We start from the raw sequence: 24,524 nt of genomic DNA, 5'->3' as shown, positions 1-24,524 counted from the left end.
TTTGCTGTCCTTCAGATCAAAACTGAAGCCAAACTACCATTGAAGAACTCTAAAACTTTGTCACTATTATTATTTTTAATTAATAATTATGATATAATAGTTTATTTAAGGCAATTTACATTATTAATGAATTTAATCGATTAATTAATTATAGTGAATTATTTTACTAATATCTAAAGCCTTGAATATTAACATCCATATAATTTTATGAGACTGATTACTTTAAGAAACATGACCATTATAATTCTTATGTACTAACCCCTAGTAAGAAAAATTCTAATAATTATAAGAGGACATCATGCTTGAATTTTTCAAATGAAACTGAACTGTCTTAGCCTGCTTGTTGTTGTAAAACCTCTGTTTTAGTCAATCATGAATATTGTCTCTATAGAATAATATAGACAAAGACCTTGGTATGAACCGAGTACATACTTACAAGACAACTAGAGAGACTATGAAAAACACAATACCTTCAGAAGTGAGCCAACATCTCCAACAATTGGCAGTGCTGTCTGAAAGAAGAAAACATTAGAAGAGTTAATACAAACAAAAAATATTATACTTAATTTATTTATTAAGGAAAATGATCCAATATTACATATCTGTGAGTCTGCAAAGTATGTGAACCTCTAGGATTAGCAGTTAATTTGACTGTGAAATTAGAGTCAGTCAATTTCAATCAATTGGACGACAATCAGGTGTGAGTGAAAGCCCCATTTTATTTAAAGAACAGGGATCTATCAAAGTATGACCTTCACAACACATGTCTGTGGAAGTGTATCATGGCACAAAAAGAAGTTCTCTGAGAACCTCAGAAAAAGAGTTCAAAGTCAAAGTTGTTTAGTCATGTGTACAGTACAACTACAATGAAAAACTTTCTTGAATTCTGCTCCACACACTATAGACAATTCAGGATTACAATAGATACATCACTGCTATGCATGTTTCTGTGTACAAGAATTACAAAAAATAACAATTGCTTAATGTTCAATAACATAATGTTCAACACACATTAATGTGTAATAACAGTAATGACACTGGGCACTTTGTGATAGCACTAATGTCACTTTGCAACTTGTCACTTTATGCCTTATTGTATTGTCATTATTGCCTCATTGTCAAGTTGCAAAGTGACATTAGTGCTATCACAAAGTGCCCAGTGTCATTACTGTTATTACACATTAATGTGTGTTGAACATTATGGAATTGGGGTAGAAACTATTCCTGAATCGCATAATGTGTGTTCAAATAGTCCTGAGCCAGAGGGCAGAAAAGTGCCTGTGCAGGGTGACTGTGTCACTTATCGAGGTTTAGGCAGAAGAAAATGCAGATTATAACACTTATTAAACAAACATACAACAAAACAAAGACACGAAGGCAACTTGGCATAGCACCGTGGCATGAAACAAAACACCATGACATAGAAGACAGAAGTCTAAGACAACGAAAGACCAAGAAACAGTGCAGACAATGGCTATATATACACACAAGAGTGCTCATTAACAGAAACGTGAATCAGGTGCAGGTGGTCATGTGACATGTAGTGCAGTGCAGTGGCTGATGGGAACTGGAGTCCAGAGTTTCCTGATACAGGACACTGTGGTTGTATCTGATTCGCTCTGTCTTTCTGAGGCACTGTGTAGTGTATATGTTCTTTACTGGTGGTAAGTGTGTGCCAATGATTTTCTGAGCTGTTTTAACAACCCTTTGAGGACTTTCCCTTTCAGTATGAAGCAGCTGCCATACCAGGTGGTGGGCATGTACTCATTATTATTATTTTTATAATAATTGTAAGCTTGGTCCACAGAAGCAGTAAATCCAATTTGGTAATTGATCCCACACTCATGTTAAAAAAAATAGTCTAGAAGAGCAAACAGGGAACCAGAGACACTGTTTTTTAAATTTACTATCTCCATATGAAATATTCTGATCCTAACTAGTTCCGCACAGTTTGACTTAAAAAGACGGATCATACCTCGGAATATTGTGGGAGGCGAGTGTGTGATTACTTTCATCACCATTTCCACATCATGTGAAATTCCAGATAAAATTTTCTGATTAACTTTCCCCCATACAAACTCATTCAAAAATCAGTAGTAGAACCCCATCCATCCATCTATCTTCTACCACTTACTCCTTTTCAGGGTCACGGGGAACCTGGAGCCTATCCCAGGGAGCATCGGGCACAAGGCGGGGTACACCCTGGACAGGGTGCCAATCCATCGCAGGGCACTCACATACATACTCACACACCCATTCATACACTACGGACACTTTAGACATGCCAATCGGCCTACCATGCATGTCTTTGGACTGGGGGAGGAAACCCCCGCAGCACGGGGAGACCATGCAAACTCCGCACACACAGGGCCACGGCAGGGCTCAAACCCCGGACCCTGGAGGTTTGAGGCGAACGTGAGTTAGGTATGTAAAAATTGCTGTTTACATGGTAGTTTCTTAATTAGTGTATGGTCTTAAGATTAAGAGTGGATTATTGTTGTCAATGTAAACGCAGCTAGTTTGAGAACCATGTTGCCAGAACTCGCCAAACTTGTGAAACTGGCAGTGACAGTCCCTGTAACACAACAGGAAGTGACTACAGTGACATGCAGGTGGTCATGTGACTGATGAGTGTGGTGCAGTGGCTGCTGGGAACTGGAGTCCAGAGTTCCTTCCCTGATACATGACAGTAGGCTCTTTTTAAGTATTAAACCTTGGTTAAAACAGGACTTGTTTAACAATACCCAAATACATTGTTAACTTTTTGAAGGTTTAAACAGGGAAACAGTTGTCACAGCACTTGAAACCTTTTTTTTGTGATCTCCATCATGCCTTAGACAGCCAAGCGAATGGTAACAAATTAATCTCAACCTGTTAACCAGATTAAAATAGCTAATTCAGTTAACTTTCCTGATGTGCATTTTGTCGTTATGATGACGTCGAAGGTCACGTGACAATACCAAAATGGTGGTTGTAATATTTCCGGGATTTTAGTTATACTACACACACATTCTGATTAGTATATACTGGTTCAATAGCCATGCAGAGTGAAATGTACCCGTGCAGTTATAGGAAATATAAGCACTCTTGGAACGCCACTCAACCAATCAAATTAGTGGACCGGAACTAACTGTTGTAGAATTAATTCTATTAATCTATAAATGGTGTTGGCCCATTCATATAAAATAAGAGATAATATTAATAATCATTGGATGACTGCAGTATGTGCTGGACTTATGATTATCCTGTCAAACTGTAAGCAATGAATAAAAGAATATGGTACAGTAGTTGTACCTGATAAAATGTACAGTGTGTAAACATAAACTGGTAACTAAGTGTATTACATAGCATGTGCACATAATTATTAAATTGTACATTTTTAATTTTCTTGTGGTCTGTCCAATCTATTTCATGACTGGTTCATGCCACATATGGATCTTTAAATGCAGAATTGTATTTGCATACATGCTCGGAGAACTGAACTCACCGGTTCACCAGGAGGTCCTGGTCTGCCCTCACGACCTGGAGGTCCCTTAATGTAACAGCAGAAGACATAGTCAGATACTAATAGGGAAAAATAACTGCATAAACAACCAGATACATGCTTGCAAAAAGACATTGTTGGCTCTGTTCAGTTCATGGGAAATGGCTGTAATTATAACACATAAGTAAGACTGTCTAGGCATAAACTGATAATTGGTTAGATTAGTGGTTAGATTCCAACTAGTGGGGGAAATAAGTACTGAACGCGTCAACATTTTTTTCAGTAAACACATTTCCAATGAGGCTATTCGCATGAAATTGTCACCAGACTTTGGTATTAACGCAAGAAATTCAGACATATTAAGAAATCCAAACATTAAAGTCCATAAATAAAGTTATGTGTAATAAAGTGGAATGGCACAGGAAAAAAAAAAAAGTATTGAACACGCTAACTAAAATGTATTTAATACTTAGTGGAGAAGCCTTTGTTTGTAATGACAGCTTCAAGATACTTCCTGAATGAAGAGATTAATCAGCCACAGTATTCAGGTGTGATTTTGGCCCATTCTTCTAGACATATTATCTTTAAATCTTGTTCAGTGGGATCAATCAGGTGATTGACTGGGCCATTCTAACACCTTGATTTTTTTTTCTGAAACCAATTGAGAGTTTCCTTTGATGTATGCTTTGGATCGTTGTCCTGCTGGAAGGTCCACCCACATCTCATCTTCATCATCCTGGTGGATGGCATCAGATTCTTCAAAAATTTGAGGCCTGTTCTGAGTGGAACCTGTACTGTAAAACTGATGTATGGTATTGGCCACCGTGCTGCAGCTCAGTGTCAGGGTCTTGGCAATCTTATAATAGCATAGGCCATCTTTATGTAGAACAACAATTCTTTTTTTCAGATCCTTAGAGAGTTCTTTGCCATGAGGTGCCATGTTGAACTTCCAGTGACCAGTATGAGGGAGTGTGAGAGCGATGACACCAAATTTAACACACCTCCTCCCCATTCACACCTGAGAACTTGTAACACTAACAAGTCACATGACACCAGGAAGGGAAAATGGCTAATTGGGCCCAATTTGGAAATTTTCACTTAGGGGTGTACTCACTTTTGTTGCGGTTTAGACATTAATGGCTGTGTGTTGAGTTATTTTGAGGGAACAGAAAATTTACACTGTTACACAAGCTGTACACGCACTACTTTACATTGTAGCAAAGTGTCATTTCTTCAGTGTAGTCAGATGAAAAGATATAATCAAATATTTGCAAAAATGTGAGGGGTGTACTCACTTTTGTGAGATACTGTAGATTTGAATCACTTTAATTAAGAACGTGTAGTGAACTGCATATGGGTCATACAGTTGACCTACAAGACCGTATACAGAGTTTCCGACTTAAGTCCCAATATTTGTCATGTCAATATTTACTCAGGGAAAGTTGCTCATATTAAGATATACTGTAAGTATGCAGTTTTTCAGTTGATTTTATGCATGCCACAATCAGTATATGCACGTTACCTATATGTAGTTCACACCTCTGAGGATAGCAGATTATTCTTTAGTAGAAGGGTTTAAGACAAATTTTTTTCAGTAGCACCACAAAAAAGATATAGAATACTTAGACTAAAGAAAAGGAAATAGTCTTTAAGGAATAGTCCTTATATTTAAGGAAATAGTGATTTTTTTGGATGTAGGATGTATTTTATAACACTTTTTATGAGTTTTTTTGAGTTGCTGAACTCCACGTTGCGTTTAGCATAACACTATGGGAACGAGAATACACACTCCATCATACCGAGGGTATGGCCTGTTCAAAAAGACCCAAGCCCGAGGGTCAGTGCAAGACATTCGAGCCCGGGGCGGAATGAATATCCAGGCTGTAATATCGCATGAATGTGTGTGGCATAGACAACCCTGCAGCAGAACACACATTCTGTAAGGCTACCCCGTTGGATAGCTTCCTCTATTCAATTAGAGATGCGCTGCTTTGACACAGCAACAACTCTACTGTTCCGCCAAGCAGACCAGCAGCTGCTCCGACTTACACCATTGGCCGGAGCGGTGGAGGTAAGTACAGAGAGCCCTTACTGGACATAGTAGGAGCATTCTCTCTTGTTCCAGTGTGAGGAACAGAGGAGGGCAGAAAGTCTGCAAAACCACAGGCTGGGCAGCAGATGTAGGCATCGTAGGAATATAATCCGGCATAGGATACAGGAAGGCCTTGGCTAATCCAGGGGTAAAGGCAAGGCAGGATGGGGCAACTGAGAGAGCTTGTAGATCTACTACTCGCTTGAGAGACGTCAGGGCCCGCAGAAGAGCTACCTTTAGAGTCAGAAGCTTCTCAGAGGCTGACTCTAAGGGCTCAAAGGGGGCAGCTGACAGACCTTCCAGGACCACAGAAAGTCCCAGCCACCTGACACCTCGCAAAAACCTCGAAGTTAGAGGATGATGTCCCACAGAGGTTGCATCAACAGGGGAGTGACTGGCCGAAATGGCGGCCATGTAAACCCTGATTGTAGAAGGAGCCCCCCCGCTGAGAAATGTTCTTGTAAGAACTTCAGGACTGTAGCTATTGCACAGTTCACTGGGTCTACTGTGGATCCCTGCGGATGGGAATCTCCCAAGGAGTGCCATCTAGCAGGGATATTATCTCTGAGAAACATATTCGAGCTGGCCAATAAGGTGCTACTAGCAGCAGACATAGACTGTCTAGAACTTGTGGGAGCAGATCGATCGGGGGAAAAGCGTACAGATGTTTCCTCGGCCACATGTGCACCATGGCGTCCAGCCCTAATTGTGTGGGAGGAGTGAGGCGAACCACAGCGGGCCGTGTGTTGTTTCCTCAGAGGCGAACACATGCAGTCCCGCTTGGCCAAACCTCCGCCATATGGATTCCACCACTTGTGGATGGAGCCACCAATCCCTGGGCCTCAGCCCCTGCCTCAACAGGATGTCTGCCCCATATTCCAGTTGCCCAGAATGTACATTGCACTCACTGACAAAACTTTCCCTCTGCCCAGAGCAGAATTAGTTGCACCTGCCTGAACAGGGGGTGCCGACATAATCCTCCCTGGTGGTCGATATATGATACCACCTCTGTGCTCCTCTTCTTGCACTAAGGAGACACTAAGGAGATAGAGGGGACACTCAAATTCTCAGAGCACTTAGGCATCGCCGCATGACACTGATTACTCTCAGAGGTTTCATCCTTGGACAAAACCCCCAACTTCTCAGCCACCTCTGAAACGGTCTCCTGTGCAATAGGCTCATAAGCTCCAATAGTCTCCCAAGATCCAGATCCAGATCTTGCTCAGTGTTGATAGGATTGACCCTACGCATGTTGGGGATAGAAATGCCCTCATTGAAATGCCCTCATACTTTTCTGAGGTTAAACCTGAGTGCCAAGCTCTTCATGTGGACAAGAACTACATCGCGATGTTGAATCACCAGTTCCCTGGAACGTCGTAAAATTAACCAGCCGTCCAGGTAGTTTAGTACACGGATGCTCTGGAGTCACAATGGAGCCAGAATGACATCCATGCACTTTGTGAAGGTGCAAGGGGATAAAGCTGGTGATATTTCTATGTGGAATTATACACCTTTTAAATCTATCGTCACAAACCAGTCCTCAAACTGAATCTGTGGAGCGATAAATTTGGGCATCAGCTTCTTGAACCTGTATGTCCAAAGAGTACAGTTCAGATGACACAGATCTAAAATTGGCCGCATATGCCTCTATTATTTCGCGGACCAGGAATTAACGGCTGTAAAAACCTCCCTCCCTCAGGGAACGGGGTACATGTTCTATGGCCCCTTTTTCCAAGAGGGATCTTACTTCCTGCTCTAACGTCGGGCTCTGGTCTGTGATGACTACTGTGGTGAGCACACCTCTGAACCAGGGGAGTCGAGCTCTAAACTGGACCCGGTACCCTTTTCTACGGTAGACAGAACCCATGGAGACACATTTGGCAGTAGTTTCCACGCTGCCAGATGGTCTTTTAGTGACGTTAACTATTCCACATTCTACTGGAGGGAAAGCATAAATTTTCGTATCCCTGTGACAGTTCACTGACCAGAGAACACTGAAAACTTGGGACAGCCTTGGCTAGGGGAGGCCCTACAGTAGCACTGGGGGCTAACTGCCCTAAAAACCTCATGTCCCCTGATATGGCCTCCATGGCCCCTCAGGACCATTCTTCTTTGTTTGCATGGCCTCTATGACCATTCTCAGATCAGGTCTAGTAGCAGGCCGGGACTGTGGCCGCCCGTTTCCCCTGGCTGTCTGCGCGGGTTGGCAGGCTGCCATACTCGCCTTCTGTGTCTCCCTCGTACTAGTGCTGGCCTGGGCTCCACTCGTGGATGCCCGGGTGAACTCAACACAACAGGGAAGGAACTGGCTGAATGCCGCCATATGTTGAGCACACTCAGCAGGTCTGCTTGGTAGGCCACACTGTCATTGTCTGCAGTGACTCACAAGCAAGACTAATACTGCATAGGCCTTACCCACCAATGCCACGGTGGCCTTACACGGTGGATTGGATGGTAGGCCTTACACGGTGGCTTGGATGGTAAAGCCGGCCCCCTAAATTACCTGCCGTCAATGGATAGAGGTAGCTCGAAAGCGCCTCCTCTACCTTCAGCATAGCTAAATAGCCATGCTGTTCATTCCCCACAATGGCCGAATAATCCAACATTGTGGGGTTATAAATACGGCTTATGCATGGTTTTCCCCCAGAAGCCTGATATTTTGTCATGCACTTCTGGAAGAAAGGGGAGTTTTCTGCATTGTGAGGGGACTTTACTTTCACTGGGGAGAAAAAGGCTCATCCAGCCTTAGTAATCACTTCAAGCAGCTCTTTATATGCTGCTCCCAGTTTTTAGCACATCCTTCTGGCTCCTCGGCGTCACAGAGGAATTATTACTATTATTTTTGTGTGTTTTTCCTGTTTTTTCCCCCCTTTTGGCTTTCTATAGTGGAAGGATCCAGTGGAGAGCCGGACCCGGAAGAGAGAGCAAGAGATAGAGCAGCGCCCATCTCCAGCTCCCCTTCTGGATCCATAAGAGATCCCCCAGACCTGAGATCCGTGAGGCTCTGAAACCCAACTCGCTTCGGCCTCCGAGAAGAGAGCGAGTTGCGAGCGGAGGTACCTAATGTAGGCGTTACAATGCGCAGCCTCTCGAGGCTGCCATCGCATTTTCCAGCTCTAGACACTTCACACAGAAAGTGTGCACTACTCCCCGTGATGAAACGGGAGCACGTAACACACTTCCTGAATTCTCTCACTCATATTTTTCTCTCTCTGTCATTCCTTTTTTCTTCTCTTTTTTTTAAAGGAATAGAAAAGTCCAGAGATTTTGAGAAAATATAGAAAGGAAATGAAGCGTCTTTTTGTTTCTTTACGCAAACAACCGACATGCAGTCTCACTGAAGATAATAAGGCTGATGGCACGGTTCACAAGTGCCATATACATTATTTATCATGCGACGCGCTTAATTGCCACGTCACCTGATCATGGCAGGCCTATAAATAGGCATGATTTTACACAAGCTTCAGATGCCGGTCATACGCGTGAGGGGCGCTCCCATAGTGTTAATGCTAAACGCAACGTGGAGTTCCCTTTGAAAGGGAACAGCTTCAACTCTGGGATATTGGTGGGTTTCTTCTGAAACTGCAACTGAAACCTGAACTGCTTGCTTCAGGTCCTTCCACAGCATTTCTGTTGGATTAAGGTCAGGACTTTGACTTAGCAATTCCAAAACATTAACTATATTCTTCTTTAACCATTCCATGGTAGAACAACTTGTGTGCTTATGGTCATTGTCTTGCTGCATGACCCACAGAGCAGTGGCTTTCTCCTTGCAACTCTGCAATGAACACCACTGTTGTTAGTGTTCTCCTGATGATGGACTCATGAACATGAACATGAACATTAGCCATTGTGGGAGAGGCCTTTAGTTGCTTAAAAGTTACCCTGGGTTCCTATGTGACCTCACAGACTATTATACGTCTTGCTCTTGGAATGATCTTTGTTGGTTGACTACTCCTGGGGAGTCTTGAATTTTATTCATTTGTACACAATCTGTCTGACTGTGGATTGGTGGAGTCCAAACTATTTAAAGATGGTTATGTAACCTTTTCCAGCCTGATGATCATCAACAACTATTTTTTCTGAGTTCCTCAGAAATCTCCTTTATTTGTGCCATGACATACTTCGACAAATGTGTTGTGAAGATCAGACTTTGATAAATCCCTGTTCTTTAAATAAAACAGGGCACTCACTCACACCTGATTGTCATCCCATGATTGAAAACACCTGACTCTAATTTCACCTTCAAATTAACTTGTATTCTTAAAGGTTCACATACTTTCCACTCACAGATATGTAATACTGGATCATTTTCCTTAATAAATAAATGACCAAGTATAATATATTTGTCTTATTTGTTTAATTTGGCTCAATTTGTCTACTTTTGGACTGATCTGATGTTTTGGGACATATTCATGCAAAAATATAGAAAATTCTAAAGGGTTCTCAAACTTTCAAGCTCCATTGTATAGATTACCGCATAGATTATGGAGGGATGTAATAGAAATCAGATAACAATAATTATTGATTCACAATCACAATATACTCACTACAAACACTTAACTCAACTATGAATACAGCTCACAATCAGCAGCAGTGCCTATGAGTCTATCTGAACTAACCAGTTTACTTGTTTAACAAATAAACTTTAATAAAGTATCAATCTGGTCCCATTAAGATTGAGAGTTTGACCACAAATATAAAGAGTAAGGTCTTTGGTGCAACAATTGTCCACATTTTTTCTTTATTATTTACCAATCTATGTTCAATTAATAGTAATTAAATACAAATAAATTATAACATGGGTTCTATTTTTGTAAAATGAGCTGTATTTTTGTAAGCATAATTTTATACTCATTGAGCACTTTATTAGGAACACTGGGAAATACTAGGATTTCCTAATACTAATAACAGCTAATACTAGGAAATCCTCCCTAAGGCTCTCAAAATAGCCTCAATTCTTCGAGATGTTGAAACATAAGGAGGTAAATTTTGATGAGTCTGTGCCCACTGCAGCCTCAGCTTTCTGTTCTTGGCTGAGAGAAGTGGAACCTGACTTGGTCTTCTGCTGTTGTAACCCATCCGCCTCAAGGTTCAATGTGTCGTGCATACTGAGATGCTTTTCTGCTCATCACAATTGTACAGAGTGGTTATCTGAGTTACAGTAGCCTTTCTGTCAGGCCAAACCAGGCCATTCTCCGTTGACGTCTCACATCAACAAGGCATTTCTATTTGCAGAACTGCCGCTCACTGGATGTTTTTTCTTTATTGCACCATTCTGAGTAAACTCTAGAGACAGTTGTGCAGAAATTTTCTGGCACCAACAATTATGCCACAGGCAAAATTACGAATATCAGTGGTTGATGTGAACATTACCCAAAGCTGCAGCCCCGTATCTGCATGAATTTTTGCATTGCACTGCTGCTACATGATTGGCTGATTAGATAGTTGCATGAATAAGTACGTGTACAGGTGTTCCTAATAAAGTCTAAGTGTATATTGTTGTCTTGTCTTGCACTTTGTTTAAATGTATTGTTTAGTACTATTTTAGTACTTAGTGTTTTGTTTATTGTTTGTGGTTTTCAAATAAATTAGGAGCCAACATTGCACATAACATTCTTATTTTTCTTACAGATTTGATAAACAATTTATGAGTTTGTGTATAGATTATAAAATTAGTTCAGCACCTATGATTTTATCTTATGGCTCAGAATGAGAAAGAGAAACAGGGAAAGACAGTGAAAAATAAGATTCAAAACTAGACAAGTGATACCTCGCTTCCTGGGGCTCCAGGAGGACCTTGTAAACCTGGAGGGCCATGTGGACCCTAAGACAAAGAAGCATCAGCTTAATACAATCTTTCGTACTTAATCTATGCAACACTGCATTCAGTAAGGAAAAACAGAGAAACAATAAACGTCATTAAGAATGTACCTCTACTCCTGGCTCCCCCTTTGGTCCCATCATGCCCTTTAGATGTAACAGGAAAAATCATTTGGCCACATTTCACAGGACAGTGATTCACAAGACAATGATTTGTACCCTTAAAATGTCTACTTTGAAGTCAGCTTTCCTGTGAGTCCGAAGGCATCATATATCTCAATTAATTCTATCATAATCACAAAGCCCTTAAACCAAAGAATTAGTAAGAGAACTTGCAATAGTGATTTGTTTACTTGTATTTTGGTAAAACTGATGCCCCAAATAAAATCCAATCGAGGCAATAATTTAATAATATAGAATACTCTTACAGGTGGACCACGAATTCCCACCCCAGGTTCTCCTTTCTCTCCTGGCTCTCCTGGTATCCCTGGCATTCCCCTCTCTCCCTAACAGAGAGAAAAGATAAAGGCCAAGTATTTAACATATTAAACACTATGTTAATTTAGGCTATTCACCACTGCAGGACATCATTTAAAAAGATAAATTCACAATGTACAATCACCATCCACATTATTAGGAACACCTGTACACTCATGCAATTACCTAATCAGCCAATAATGTGACAGCAGCGCAAGGCAAATAATCATGCAGAAACAGATCAAGAGCTTCACATCAGAATGAAGAAACATGATATCTATGACTTTATCTGTGGCATGGTTGTTGGTGCTAGATGAGTTGGTTTGAGTATTTCATAAACTGCTGATGTCCTCGGATTTTCTCACACAACACTCACTAGACTGGTCTTTTTCCAGTCTTCAACTGTCTAGTTTCGGTGAGTCTGTGCCCATGATAGCCTCGGATTTCTGTTCTTGGCTGACAGGAGTGGAAACTGATGTGGTCTTCTACTATTGTAGTGTATCCACCTAAAGGTTTGATGTGTTGTGCATTCCGAGATCCTTTTCTGCTCATCATGGTTGTAAAGAGTGCTTATTTGAGTTACTATAGACTTCCTGTCAGTCAGTCTCCTCTGATTTTTCTCATCAACAAGTTTCAACCTGCAGACCCTTTGCTCACAGAATTTTTTTTGTTTTGTTTTTCGCACCATTCTGTGTAAACGCTAGAAACTGTTGTGTGTGAAATTCCCAGGAGATCAACAGTTTCTGAAATAATCAAACCAGTTCAACTGGTACCAACAACCCTGCCACAGATAAAATCACAGAGATCACATTTTCCCCATTCTGATGTTTGATATGAACATTAACTGAAGCTCTTGATCTGTATCTGCATGATTTTATGCATTGTGCTGCTGCCACATGATTGAATGATTAAATAACTGTATGAATGTGCAGGTGCTCCTAATAAAGTGGACAGTGAGAGTATGCATTTACAAAAATGCAATTGACATTTTTCATATTTACATGTAACATATTTCATATTTCAGCTAACCAAGAAAAATGCTTCTTTTATAGTTTGACAAAATATAATCAACGTTTGTTATTATTATTACTATTATTATTATTAACAACAACAACAATAATAATAATAATAATAATAATAATAAACTTAATTTACTTTTATAAATAATATTAACAATTTACTTCTCTAATATAGTAAACAATAATATCTGTGTCCACAAAAAATTGTGATCAAATCAGTTAGCAGTAGAATAAGCCGATGGACAGGAAAATAAAGTGGGCATTAGAGATCATAGGTATAACTGTTGCATTTTTACACACAAACAGTGCCTTGCAAAGGTATTCAACCCCCTTAAAAGTCATCAAATTCATGTGGAGTGCAAATGTCACTTGTGCATTTTGTGCTGTGTCATATTCTATTTTTAAAAGACCTCAAATTTTGACCTCAAAATTAATTTAAAGTGCTATTGGTTTTATGTAAGAAAAAATCCCATGACAAAAATTACTAATTGAAAACTGCTGTTTACAAAAGTATTGCTGTGGCAGTTTCAAGTTTACAAAGAAAATAATGTATATTGCCTTAACAATAATAATAAAGACACAACTGACTTTGACAGTTAGTCTATCTGTGAATCATTAAAAAAGTTAACCTTTCCTTATGAAAGCCCCCTTAGTTCAAGCACAATTGGTCAGACTGAAACTGAAGGAAAGCTTTGAAAATGAAGACCAAAGAGCATTCTAAGGAAATTAGAGAAGTTACAAACATGCACAAGATAGGAAAAGGCTACAAAATAATATCCAAGTGATTGGATGTCCAAGTAAGCACTGCTGGATCAATTGTGAGGAAATGGAAGGTGCATCATACCACCCAGCTAGTGCCCAGACAAGGCTATCCCTCAAAACTCGGCATCAGAGCAAGAAGGGATTTGTAAGGGAAGTCACAACAAGTTGTAAGGGAAGTCACAGAGAGGCCAATAATCACTTTTAAGCCACAGAGGTCATTGGCTGAGATTGGAGTGAAGGTGCGCCAGTCAACGATAGCAAGAATTCTGCATACAAATAGCCTGTATGGGAGGGTGGCTAGAAAGAATCCATTACTGAAGATAAATCACATCAAAGTGGTCTAGAGTTCAGAGTGACCCAGTTAAAATGTTTTGAAGTCAGATGAAAAAATACTAAATTCAAAATGCAATATCCTAACATTGCCCATTCTTCAACAAACACTGTCCCAAAAGTGAAGTATTGGGGTGGCAGCATCTTGTTGTGGGGATGCATTTTCTCAGTGGGGACTGGGCATCTGGGACAGATCAATGGTGCAAATAAAGGAGATTCTTTAAGAAAGCTTGGAGAAACTTCACCATTCAACAGGCCAAAGCAACAAAAGAGTGGTTGAACACAAAAACGTGATTGTTAAACAGTGATCAAGTCAAAGTCAATATCTCAATCCAATCAAGAATCTGTGGCTCTATTTGAAAATTGTGGTCCACAAGCATCCAAGCAACCAGAACAACCGTCCAAAAAGAATGGGGGAAGTACTCTAAAGGGGTTGAATACAGCATTTTTGCAGATGATGACTTTTAGGTGGGTTGAATACTTCTGCAAGGCACTGTAACTATTGTGACCCACCTTTTGCCCTCTTGATCCTCTTGGCCCAGGTACTACCTCTGCCTATCAAAAAAGTATGTAAAATGATATTTTAGGGGAAACCATGCCTAAGACACCAACCAAGAATTAACTTTGAGTTAAACAATACAGGACAATAGAGCTGCAATGGACTGGTGTCCCATCCAGGGTGTGTACCCGGGATGGCACCAAATCCACCACGACCCTGACCAGGATAAAATTCATATTGAAATTGAGTGAGTGAGGAAGATAGAGGACACGCCATAAAAACAGCCAAGCACAAGTACAATGACCTGTAAGTATTTACAGTGGCAAGAAAAAGTATGTGAACCTTTTGGAATTTCATGGATTTCTGCATAAATTTGTCATAAAATGTGATCTGATCTCCATCTAAGTCAAGGGTATTGACAAATATAATGTGCCTAAAATAATAACACAAAATAAATTCTGATCCCTCATGTCTTTATTGAACACACTCATTCAACATTCAAAATGGCAGTGGAAAAAGTAAGTGAACCCTTAGAATTAATAACTGGTTGACCCCCCTGGCAGCAATAACCTCAACCAGGCGCTTCCTGTAGCTGTGGATCAGACCTGCACATCGTTCAGGAGGAATTTTAGCCCATTCCTCCTGGCAGAACTGTTTTAGCTCTGTCATATTCTTTGGACATCTCATGTGTATGGCTTTCTTCAAGTCATTCCATAGCATCTCCATTGGGTTGAGGTGTGGGCTCTGACTTGGCCACTCCAAAAGGCAGATTTTGTTTTTCTGAAGCCATTCTGTTGTGGACTTGCTCCGGTGTTTTGGGTCTTTGTCCTGTTGCATCACCCAACTTCTACACAGTTTCAGCTGATGTACAGACATTCTCACATTATCCTGAAGAATTGTCTGATATTCTTGGGATTTCATCTTCCCCTCAATGACTGCAAGCTGGCCAGGGCCTGATGCAGCAAAGCAGGCTCAAGATATGATGTTTCCTCCACCATACTTTACGGTTGGGGTGATGTTTTCATGATGATATGCTCTGCCCTTTCTACGCCAGATGTAGTGCTGTGTGGTTTTTCCAAATAGTTCAATCTTAGTTTCATCGGTCCAAAAACATTTTGCCAATACCGCTGTGGAATGTCAGTGTGCTCTTTTGCAAACTTCAGACGTGCAGCAATGTACTTTTTTGTAAGCAGTGGCTTCCATTGTGGAGTCCTGCCATAGATACCCTGCTTGTTCAATGTTTTACGTATTGTAGACTCATGAACAATGATGTTAGCCAGTTCCAATAATGCCTTCAAATCTTTGGCTGTCATTCGGGGTTGTTTCTTTACCTCATTGATGAGTCTTTGATGTGCTCTTGGTGTCATTTTGACTAGGCACTCAATTCTTGGTAGAGTAGCAACAGTCCCAAAGTATCTCCATTTGTAAAATGTTTGCCTTACTGTAGACTGGTGAATTTCTTAAGTCTTTGATATCACTTTGTGACCCTTGCCAGCTCTATGTAAATCAACAATTCTTGATCATAGATCCTCTGAAAGCTCTTTTTGGTGAGGCATGGCTCACATAAGCATGTGCTTCTTGTGCAGAGCAAATTCCAAAAGTTTGAGGGGTTTTTAGATGAAGATCAGATCACATTTTATGACAAATTTATGCAGAAAACCATGAAATTCCAAAAGGTTCACATACTTTTTCTTGCCACTGTAACCTCAGGGCCAGATGGTGATGACACATACTAAGTTTCGTTACAATCCCTCAAAGCGTTGCGGATATACAGCCTCAAGTTCAATATTATTCTTCAAATTTTTTGAGGCGCCATTCAAAAATGGTATGGTTTATTAAAAGTCTGTGAATAACTTTTTGTCATAAGTGTGTCTAGATGATGCATGCCAACTTTCGTGCAAATTGGACAAAGTTTGAAAAAAGTTTGAAAAAGTAGGTTTGTCCGAAAATTCAAAATGGCCGAAAAAATTTTATGATGGGAAATGATGTCATTGGGTGCAACTGGATCGTCTTGAGCCAAGGAATCAGAAAAAATTTAGTTTCTAGGACTCATGCTTCAAAAGTTGTTAACATAAACGTGAGTACAAATTTGGACAGTTGGTGGCGCTAGAGGGATTGAGTTTGAGACTCCAAATTTGCTGTGTTAACAGAACAGACTACCCTCTATCTGTGTGTCAAATTTCATAACTTTCGCACAAACAGTTCTATTGACTGCCATAGACTTCCAGAGCGGAATAATAATAATAATAATAATAATAATAATAATAATAATAATAGGAAAAAGAAGAAGGAGAAGAAGAAGAAAACTAATGAAAACAATAGGGGTCTTCGCCCCTTCGGGGCTTAATAATAATAATAATGATAATAATAATAATAATCTTATAAAGCAAAATAGTATGTTGGACTTCTCAAGACAACATAATTGTCACGATTTCCCCTCGAGCTAAGCACTGTAGCACGCAGCATGCTTGGAAAACCGAAGCGTGTACTCGATGCATGAGCTCAATGCGCAAGCTGAAAGTGCGAGCGCACGCTTTTGGATTTTCAGTGACACTGACTTTGTTTACTGTCTAAACATGCATTTGTTATGGTTTATGTCCTGTCTCCGCCCCTGTATTTTCATTGGTTGTTTCCCGTATGTGTGTCACCATTGTTCTCAAATGTCTTGTGTTTCACCTGTGATTACATTTGTTATTTAAACCCCTTGTGTATCTTGTATGTTGCGTAGTACTGAGTGTTGTCACCATTCCAAGGGTTTGTACCTTGTTCCTTGTGTTGTTTCATAGTCTTTGATCTTGTTTCTTGATACTTGCTTTTGCCTTGCCTAGTTTATGCCTGTTTGCCAATCGCCTGACCCATTGCTTGTTTTTGACCACGCTATTGTCTCATGATTTGGATTTGTCTGCCTGCCACTCTTTAATAAAAGCTCTTACCTGCACATGCATCCGTTCTAACCTCCATTACGTTTAAGTATGTGACAGAATATTTTGCCTCACCATGGATGCAGCAGGAAGAAGGAGAAGACACCATGCCAGGGAAACCAAGGAAACTGTGCCAGCCTTGGATTCGATCCAGTTTCGTCAATGGACTGCCATGGAGCTCCCAGATTCTTATGATGGATTTTTTGGCTATCCTGAATATTTTCATGTGGAATGCCAGTTTTATATTGTGAGCCTAGCAGACCCCAAGCTGGAGGAGAAGCAATGGCTCAAGTTCATGTGGTCTTGGTTCTTTGGATCAGCCCGTCAGTGGGTGCGGCTCCTAGTGGACAAGGGAGCCAGGGAACTTGGGACTGCAACCCAGTTTGTGGAAATAGTTGTGACAGTGTTCAGGAGTCCAGAATCTAAGGCTGACGTGGAACATCTTTTGGGGAGGGTCAGCCTGGCAGATAAACCTGCCCTGCCATTCATCATTGTATGCAGGCAAAGAGGGTGGCCTCCACACCAGAGCTCCAGCCAGAGGTCAATGTGGTAACTTCATCTCCAGAGCTCCAACCTGAGACCCACAACATGGTCTCACCTGCAGAACTCCAGCCGGAGGTCAATGTGGCGACCTCATCTCCAGAGCTCCAACCTGAGACCCATGACATGGTCTCACCTGCAGAGCTCCAGCCGAAGGTCAACATGGTGACCTCATCTCCAGAGCTCGAACCTGAGATCCACGAGGTAGTCTCAGCTGCAGAGCTCCAGCTGGAGGTCAACGTGGCGACCTCATCTCCAGAGCTCCAACCCGAGACCCATGAGGTGGTCTCACCTGCCGAGCTCCAGTAGGAGGTCAACATGGTGACTTCCTCCCCAGAGTTCCAGCATGAGACCTATGAGGTGGTCTCACCGGCTGAACACTTATCTGAGGTCAATGTGGCGACCTCAGCTCCAGAGCCCCAGTTGGAGATCAACATGGCGACCTCCTTCTCAGAGATCCAGCACAAGACCCATGAGGTGGTCTCATCTCCAGAGCTCCAGCATAAAGTCAAGTTCCTGTCCGAGGTCGAAGAGACGGCCTCCCAAGCCACGTTCCTTGACCGAGGTTGAAGAGACGACCTCCCAAGCCACGTTCCTGACTGAGGTCAAAGTGATGGCCTCCCAAGCCACGTTCCTGACCGAGGTCAAAGTGACGGCCTCCCAAACCACATTTCTGACCAAGGACAAAGAGCTGGCCTCCCAAGCCATGTTCTTGACCGAGGTCGACGAGGCGACCTCCCATGCCAAGTTCCAGCTAGGGGTCGACGAGGCAACCTTCTACGCCAAGTTCCAGTTACTAACCAAGCTCTTCTCATACCCGAGTCTGCTGACACGGCCAACCAAGCTCTGCTCATGACCGAGTCTGCTGACACGGCCAACCTTTGATTTATTTAGATTTTTTAACCTAATGATGGCTTGCTTCACTGGCAATGACAGCAGATAAACAGATAAAGGTCCAAAAGGACTTCATATTGAGAATTAATGTCAACAGATTCCAAATGTAAATTCCACACTTGAAATCAACTCTAGACCTTTTATCTGCTTACTTGTAAGTGAAATAATGGAATACCATATACCTGGCCATGGAACAGCTGAGCAGACAACTGTCCTTTGGTTCCTTAAAAGAGGTGGGATCACATATAAAAGGTGCTGTAATTCCTACACCATTTGCCGATTTGGGTGTAAATATCCTCAAATTACAGCTGAATGTCTGCACTTTGAGCTCGTATTCTCAGAATTATATTTAAATTTTATATACTGTGGTAGACAGCTGGAATAACAGTAACTTTGTGCAAATATTTATGGACCTGACTGTATATTCCATAAAAACTGGAATACTTACCATATGGAAAAATAATTAATTATTCCCATACCAGCCATATGTGGATAGGCTTGCTTTCTCACAAGGTTTCTTCCTTCTTGTGCCCTCCACAAAATGATGCCACAAGCTTCTAGAATATCTTTGTATGCTGTAGTATTAAGATTAACCTTCACTGGAACTCATGGGCATAGCCCAAATCAGTTTCAGTATGACAATGCCACTGTGTACATAGTGAGGTCCATGAATACATGATTTGTCAAGGCTGGTTTGGACAAACTCGATTGGCCTGGAGAAACACCTGATCTCAACCTGACTGAACACCTTTGGGATGAATTTGAATGTAAACTGCATTCCAGGCCTTCTTGCCCGGGTATAAGTGCCGACCTCAGTAATGCTCTTGTGGTTGAATGGGCACAAAGCCCCACAACCACATTCCAAGATCTAGTGGAAAGCCTTCTCAAAAGAGTGGCTGTTATCATAACAGCAAAGGGGGTTCAATTTGGAATGGGATGTTCAACATGCACATGTGATGATCAGTGTCCACATACTTTTGGCTATATAGTGTGTGTGTGTATTTTTGGCACACTGCTTGATGTTGATTCCATATATTACAGTGGATTTTTATTTGTCAAAACAAATTTAATATTTTCTCAGTTGATATGTATTGTCCTGTAATACATCACTGAAATCTGAGACATAAAAATGATGGTAGTGGACTTTCGTACCTTAATGAATGTTTTACTGAAAAATCTGTACAAATCCTAATGTGAGATTAGGCTGAAAGAGAGGACTGGTCTCTCAATGAATGAACTGCGCAGTGTAGCAACTATGACTTACAGTATAACCAAGTGCTCCAACTCCAGGCTCGCCCTTGGGACCTGGCGGGCCTTGTGGCCCTTGGATTCCACCAGGATCACCCTGCACACACACACACACACACACACACACACACACACACTGTGTATATTCAACAAATGCAATATGCCTTGATACATATTAAAATCATTTATCATCACTTAGTAATTTGCTGGTTATTGCAGGTGCCTTTTTTTTTTTTTTTTTTTTTTTTTTTTTTTTTTACACTGCTTCACTTTCAGGTGTCACCTGAATAGACAAAATAATACACAAAATAAGTAAATAAAACTTAGAAATCTTTTCTTTAGAGGAGATCAGAGTGAAATTCCTGTTAGGTGAGACTTGAACTCTTGCACTCTTATTAATGCAATTTATATAAGTATGCTCATCTTAAGCATACAGGTTGTCTCTTAGTGTCTGGCAGTCTGCAATGCAAGAGTGTTCAAATCTGGCTCAGATTTAAAAGTCTACCTTCTGTCCTTTCTCTCCATCTCTGCCTGGTGATCCTGGCTCCCCTACTAATCCCTGCAAATTAAGAAAGAAAAGACTGATCAATCAGGCTCCTGTTTCAACAATGTCCATTCATCAAACTGCCCCACAGACCTTGCAAGGTATGTTGTTCAAACATCCTTTCAAATCATGTACTTGTAATCATCCAAACATCCCAGTTCACCACAACACTCTATGCCTGCGAGCCCTCTAGATCTGCTCCTTTCCTAAGAAAAAATCTATTCACAAAAAGCTTGACTAAACAAATATATTTTCAGCCTAGACTTAAACAGTGTGCCTGTGTCTGAGTCCCGAACACTAACTGGAAGGCTGTACCATAACTGTGGGGCTTTGTAAGAGAAAGCTCTTCCCCCAGCTGTAGCCTTAACTATTTGAGGTACCAACAAATACCCTGCAACTTTTGATGTAACTAGGCGTGGTGGATCATAAAAGACCAAAAGCTCACTCAGGTATTGTGGCTCGAGACCATTCAGTATTACAATAGTAGTACAACCCCGATTCTAAAGAAGGTGGGATGCTGTGTAAAATGTAGGGATGTCACGAGAACCGATACTTCGGTACCAAGTCGGTACCAACATTCTTAAATCGTGACGGTACTTGTTTTTCTGCAGTAGCATTAGTACCGGTTGTAACGAAAGTACTGAGAGTACCAAGGTTGCGATTCTTCTGGACCTGATGGGGGCAGCAAATAAACGCAAGTGTTTTAGTCGGTCCACAAGTGGTGAAGAAGAAGAACGCCTACAAGCACACGGGAAAAACTACAGAAGATTAGCTTAGATTAACAAGTTTAGCTCCGCCCCGACTCGTTGAGAGGAAAAGAGGAAATCTAGTATCGGTTTCCGGTGTGCAATTGATGCTATCGTTCATTTCAAACAACGTGAGGTAACACCTGGAATTTGGCGAACACCTGAAAGACAGTCCTATATTATATTTGTTTGAGGCAGCTGGCATTGTAGCCGTGAAACCAGCTAACGTTATGCTCCATGTAACGTTTGCGATAGCCAGTTATTTGTTAACGACGCTAACACATTGCAATGTTATAAACTACCTCTGAATGGGCCACCATGCATTGCCATTCAGCCCATGTCCTGTCAGCTAAATGTAGCCTAATGTCACTAATAATTATTCAAATGTTCATGCTTTTAATAAATCTTTTTGGCCTGCCACCATATCAGTGAATTTAAACTAATGCTTGCATTCAGAGTATAAGGTGTGTGTGTGTGTGTGCGTGTGTGTGCGCGCACGTCTGTGTGTGTGTGCGCACATTTAGGAGTGCACCTCCACTCGTTGTCAGACAGTGTTTGATAACTAAAATACCCCCCCCCTTTCTCTCTCTCTCTCTCTCTTTCTATCTCTTTGCCAGCATCAGCCAGAGGAGGATGTCCTCCAGGAGAGTTTTTTTTTTTTTTTTTTTTTAAATTTAATTTTTATACCACACCATGGTATCAACTTTGGTATCGTGTACTTTTGGTTGTATCGGTACCAACTACTAGATTTTTGGTATTGTGACATCCCTAGTACAGTGTAAATAAAAACAGAATGCAATGATTGACAAATCTCATAAACCCACGTGTTATTCACAGTAGAAAACATAAAATGTTTAAATTGAGGAAAAATATGGTAATTTTGAATTTGATGGCCGCAACACATCTCAAAAAAAGTTGGAATGGGGCAACAAAAGGCTGGAAAAGTAAGTGTTATTAAAAAGAAACAGCTGGAGGAACATTTTGTATCTAATTAGGTTAATTGTCAACAGGTCAGTAACATGATTGGGTATAAAAAGGGTATCTTAGAGAGGCAGAGTAAAGATGGGACAGAATCTGGATGGAAGCATATGTTGCTATAAAACCTGTATATACCTTTCAGCATGGATGGTGCCTTTGCAGATGTGCAAGCTGCCCATTCCTCAGGCATAAATGCACCCCCATACCATCAGAGATGCAGGCTTTTGAACTCAGCGCTGATAAAAAAAAACCGGATGGTCCCTCTCCTCTTTAGTTTAGAGGACATGGCATCCATGCTTTCCAAAAAGAATTTCAAATTTTGATTTGTCTGACCACAGAAGTTTTCCACTTTGCCTCAGTCCATTTTAAATGAGCTTTGGCCCAGAGAAGATGTCAGTGTTTCTGGATCATGTTCCCATATGGCTTCTTCTTTGCATGATAGAGCTTTAACCAGCAACTGTGTTCACAGACAGTGAGTTCTGGAGGTGTTTCTGAGCCCATGCAGTGATTTCCATTACAGAATCATGCCTGTTTTTAATGTAGTGTCGCCTGAGGGCCTGAAGATCATGGGAATGCAATATTGATATTCACCCTTGTGCCTTGGGCACAGAGATTTCTCCAGATTTTTTTCGGAACCTTTTGATGATATTATGTACTGTATACTGATGAGGAATGTCACGTATTGGAGGCTGAGAATGGATGCAAGTGCAGATAAGACAAATCCAAATCGCGAAACACAGACGTAGTCAGAAACATGCAATGGGTCAGGCGATCTGCAAACTGGCATAAATGAGGCTAAACTGGAATCAAAGAATGAGGTTGATAACAGGATCAAAACTATGAGACATGAAACTATACTTTGTGCAATACTTTGTGTTGAACAATGAGGCACGACGGTTTTAAATGACAAACGTAATTAACACAAAATGGCCGAGACTAATGATGACACATGTTGTGGATAAAAATGACATGAAATAAACATGAGGGAGACCTAGTATGAGTAATATGTAATTTTATTGATAATTCACAGGACTGGTGGGTGTGTAATCTTGAGGACAGCGGTAGGGGGAAGAAAATGGGGTGTGTCCTGGGGACATGGGATAGTCAGCAAAGGTGAAATAAGGAGACCACTGAGAGTAGGGCGGACTGACAGGTGAGAAGAGGGAAGAATGGTCAGATTCAAATCCAGCCCCTCCAGTAAAGGAGAGAAGGAAAAATGATGACGGGCACCTAGACACACAGAAGCGGTATTAGGCGGATATTGACGAATTGGATTCACACTTTAAGAGTAACACACTATGGTTTATTAGTCAAAAAGTCAAAAAGAAGTTTAAGAGCTGAGGAGTGCAAACACACACACACACTCTCGTACAGTCAAGGGCGGGCATGTAGACATAAAACACACACACACTCTCTCTGTCTCTCTCTCTCACACACACATAAAATTATAACTTTATAAGAATAATAAAAAGGAGTATTAAGATATTATAAGGGTAATATCTTATAATAATAAAATATATACTCTTTATATATACTCTTTATAAAAATAAAGAGTAGTAGGATATGTAGGATAGTAGAAGGGTAATATAATGATATTATGAAGTAGGAAGTACAGTAAACCATTTTGCAAGCAGTATAACTATATATAAAATAGAGATATAGAGCAAATATGAAAATTAATTATAAACTAGAAATACAGAAAAATGTAACTTACTCATAATTCAGATGGTGAAGATTCTTGTCTCGCAAGGAAGGCCTTAAATTTAAGAGAAAACCATGAGGAGCCATTTATAAGGGTAGCTGAGTCAAGCTGCCCCCCCCCCGCGCGCGATAGTAGTGAGACCAAGGTCACTCTAAATTGTTTTGTCTCTCCACTATTGAACCTAATGGTAACTTGGAAAGCCCTTTTTCAAAATATAATGGTAACTTGGAAAGCCCTTTTTCAGAATTGGAAATTGGAAAGGCCTTTTTCAAAACATAATGGTAAATTGGAAAGGCCTTTTTCAAAACATAATGGTAATGTAGATGAGCTCTTTTTTAACCCTATTGGTATTGATATCATAGTCTTTCTGAAATATATTGGTTATCTACTGTGTAAATACAGTGTAAATACTGGAGCTTGAGCTCCGGGTGTCAGATCACTTCTGAGAATTCTCATCGGTGTGGA

At 40.9% G+C, this 24,524-nt stretch overlaps 1 protein-coding gene across 9 annotated transcripts in view; it reads right to left on the bottom strand.

Moving 5' to 3' along the window:
• The window catches only part of LOC108260767 (collagen alpha-1(XIX) chain), a 250,068-nt gene that overhangs the window by 81,111 nt on the left and 144,433 nt on the right, over nt 1-24,524 (bottom strand). For 7 of the 9 annotated variants that reach the window (XR_008393821.1, XM_053677725.1, XM_047152377.2 and 4 more), the window contains 8 exons: nt 20,595-20,648; nt 20,106-20,186; nt 14,501-14,542; nt 11,828-11,905; nt 11,511-11,546; nt 11,350-11,403; nt 3,488-3,532; nt 471-512 (listed from right to left, as the gene is read on the bottom strand). Coding sequence is in view for 8 of the 9 variants with exons in the window: in XM_053677725.1 (XP_053533700.1) it covers nt 471-512; nt 3,488-3,532; nt 11,350-11,403; nt 11,511-11,546; nt 11,828-11,905; nt 14,501-14,542; nt 20,106-20,186; nt 20,595-20,648 (432 nt within the window). In the remaining variant the exon portion in view is untranslated. The remainder of the gene's footprint in view (nt 1-470; nt 513-3,487; nt 3,533-11,349; nt 11,404-11,510; nt 11,547-11,827; nt 11,906-14,500; nt 14,543-20,105; nt 20,187-20,594; nt 20,649-24,524) is intronic. The other 2 variants (XM_047152375.2, XM_053677724.1) reach the window with 2 other exon arrangements.

The sequence above is a fragment of the Ictalurus punctatus genome, chromosome 29 (assembly GCF_001660625.3).
Source record: "Ictalurus punctatus breed USDA103 chromosome 29, Coco_2.0, whole genome shotgun sequence".
NCBI classification, from domain to species: Eukaryota; Metazoa; Chordata; class Actinopteri; order Siluriformes; family Ictaluridae; genus Ictalurus; species Ictalurus punctatus.
This window is presented reverse-complemented; position numbering and strand designations above follow the sequence as displayed.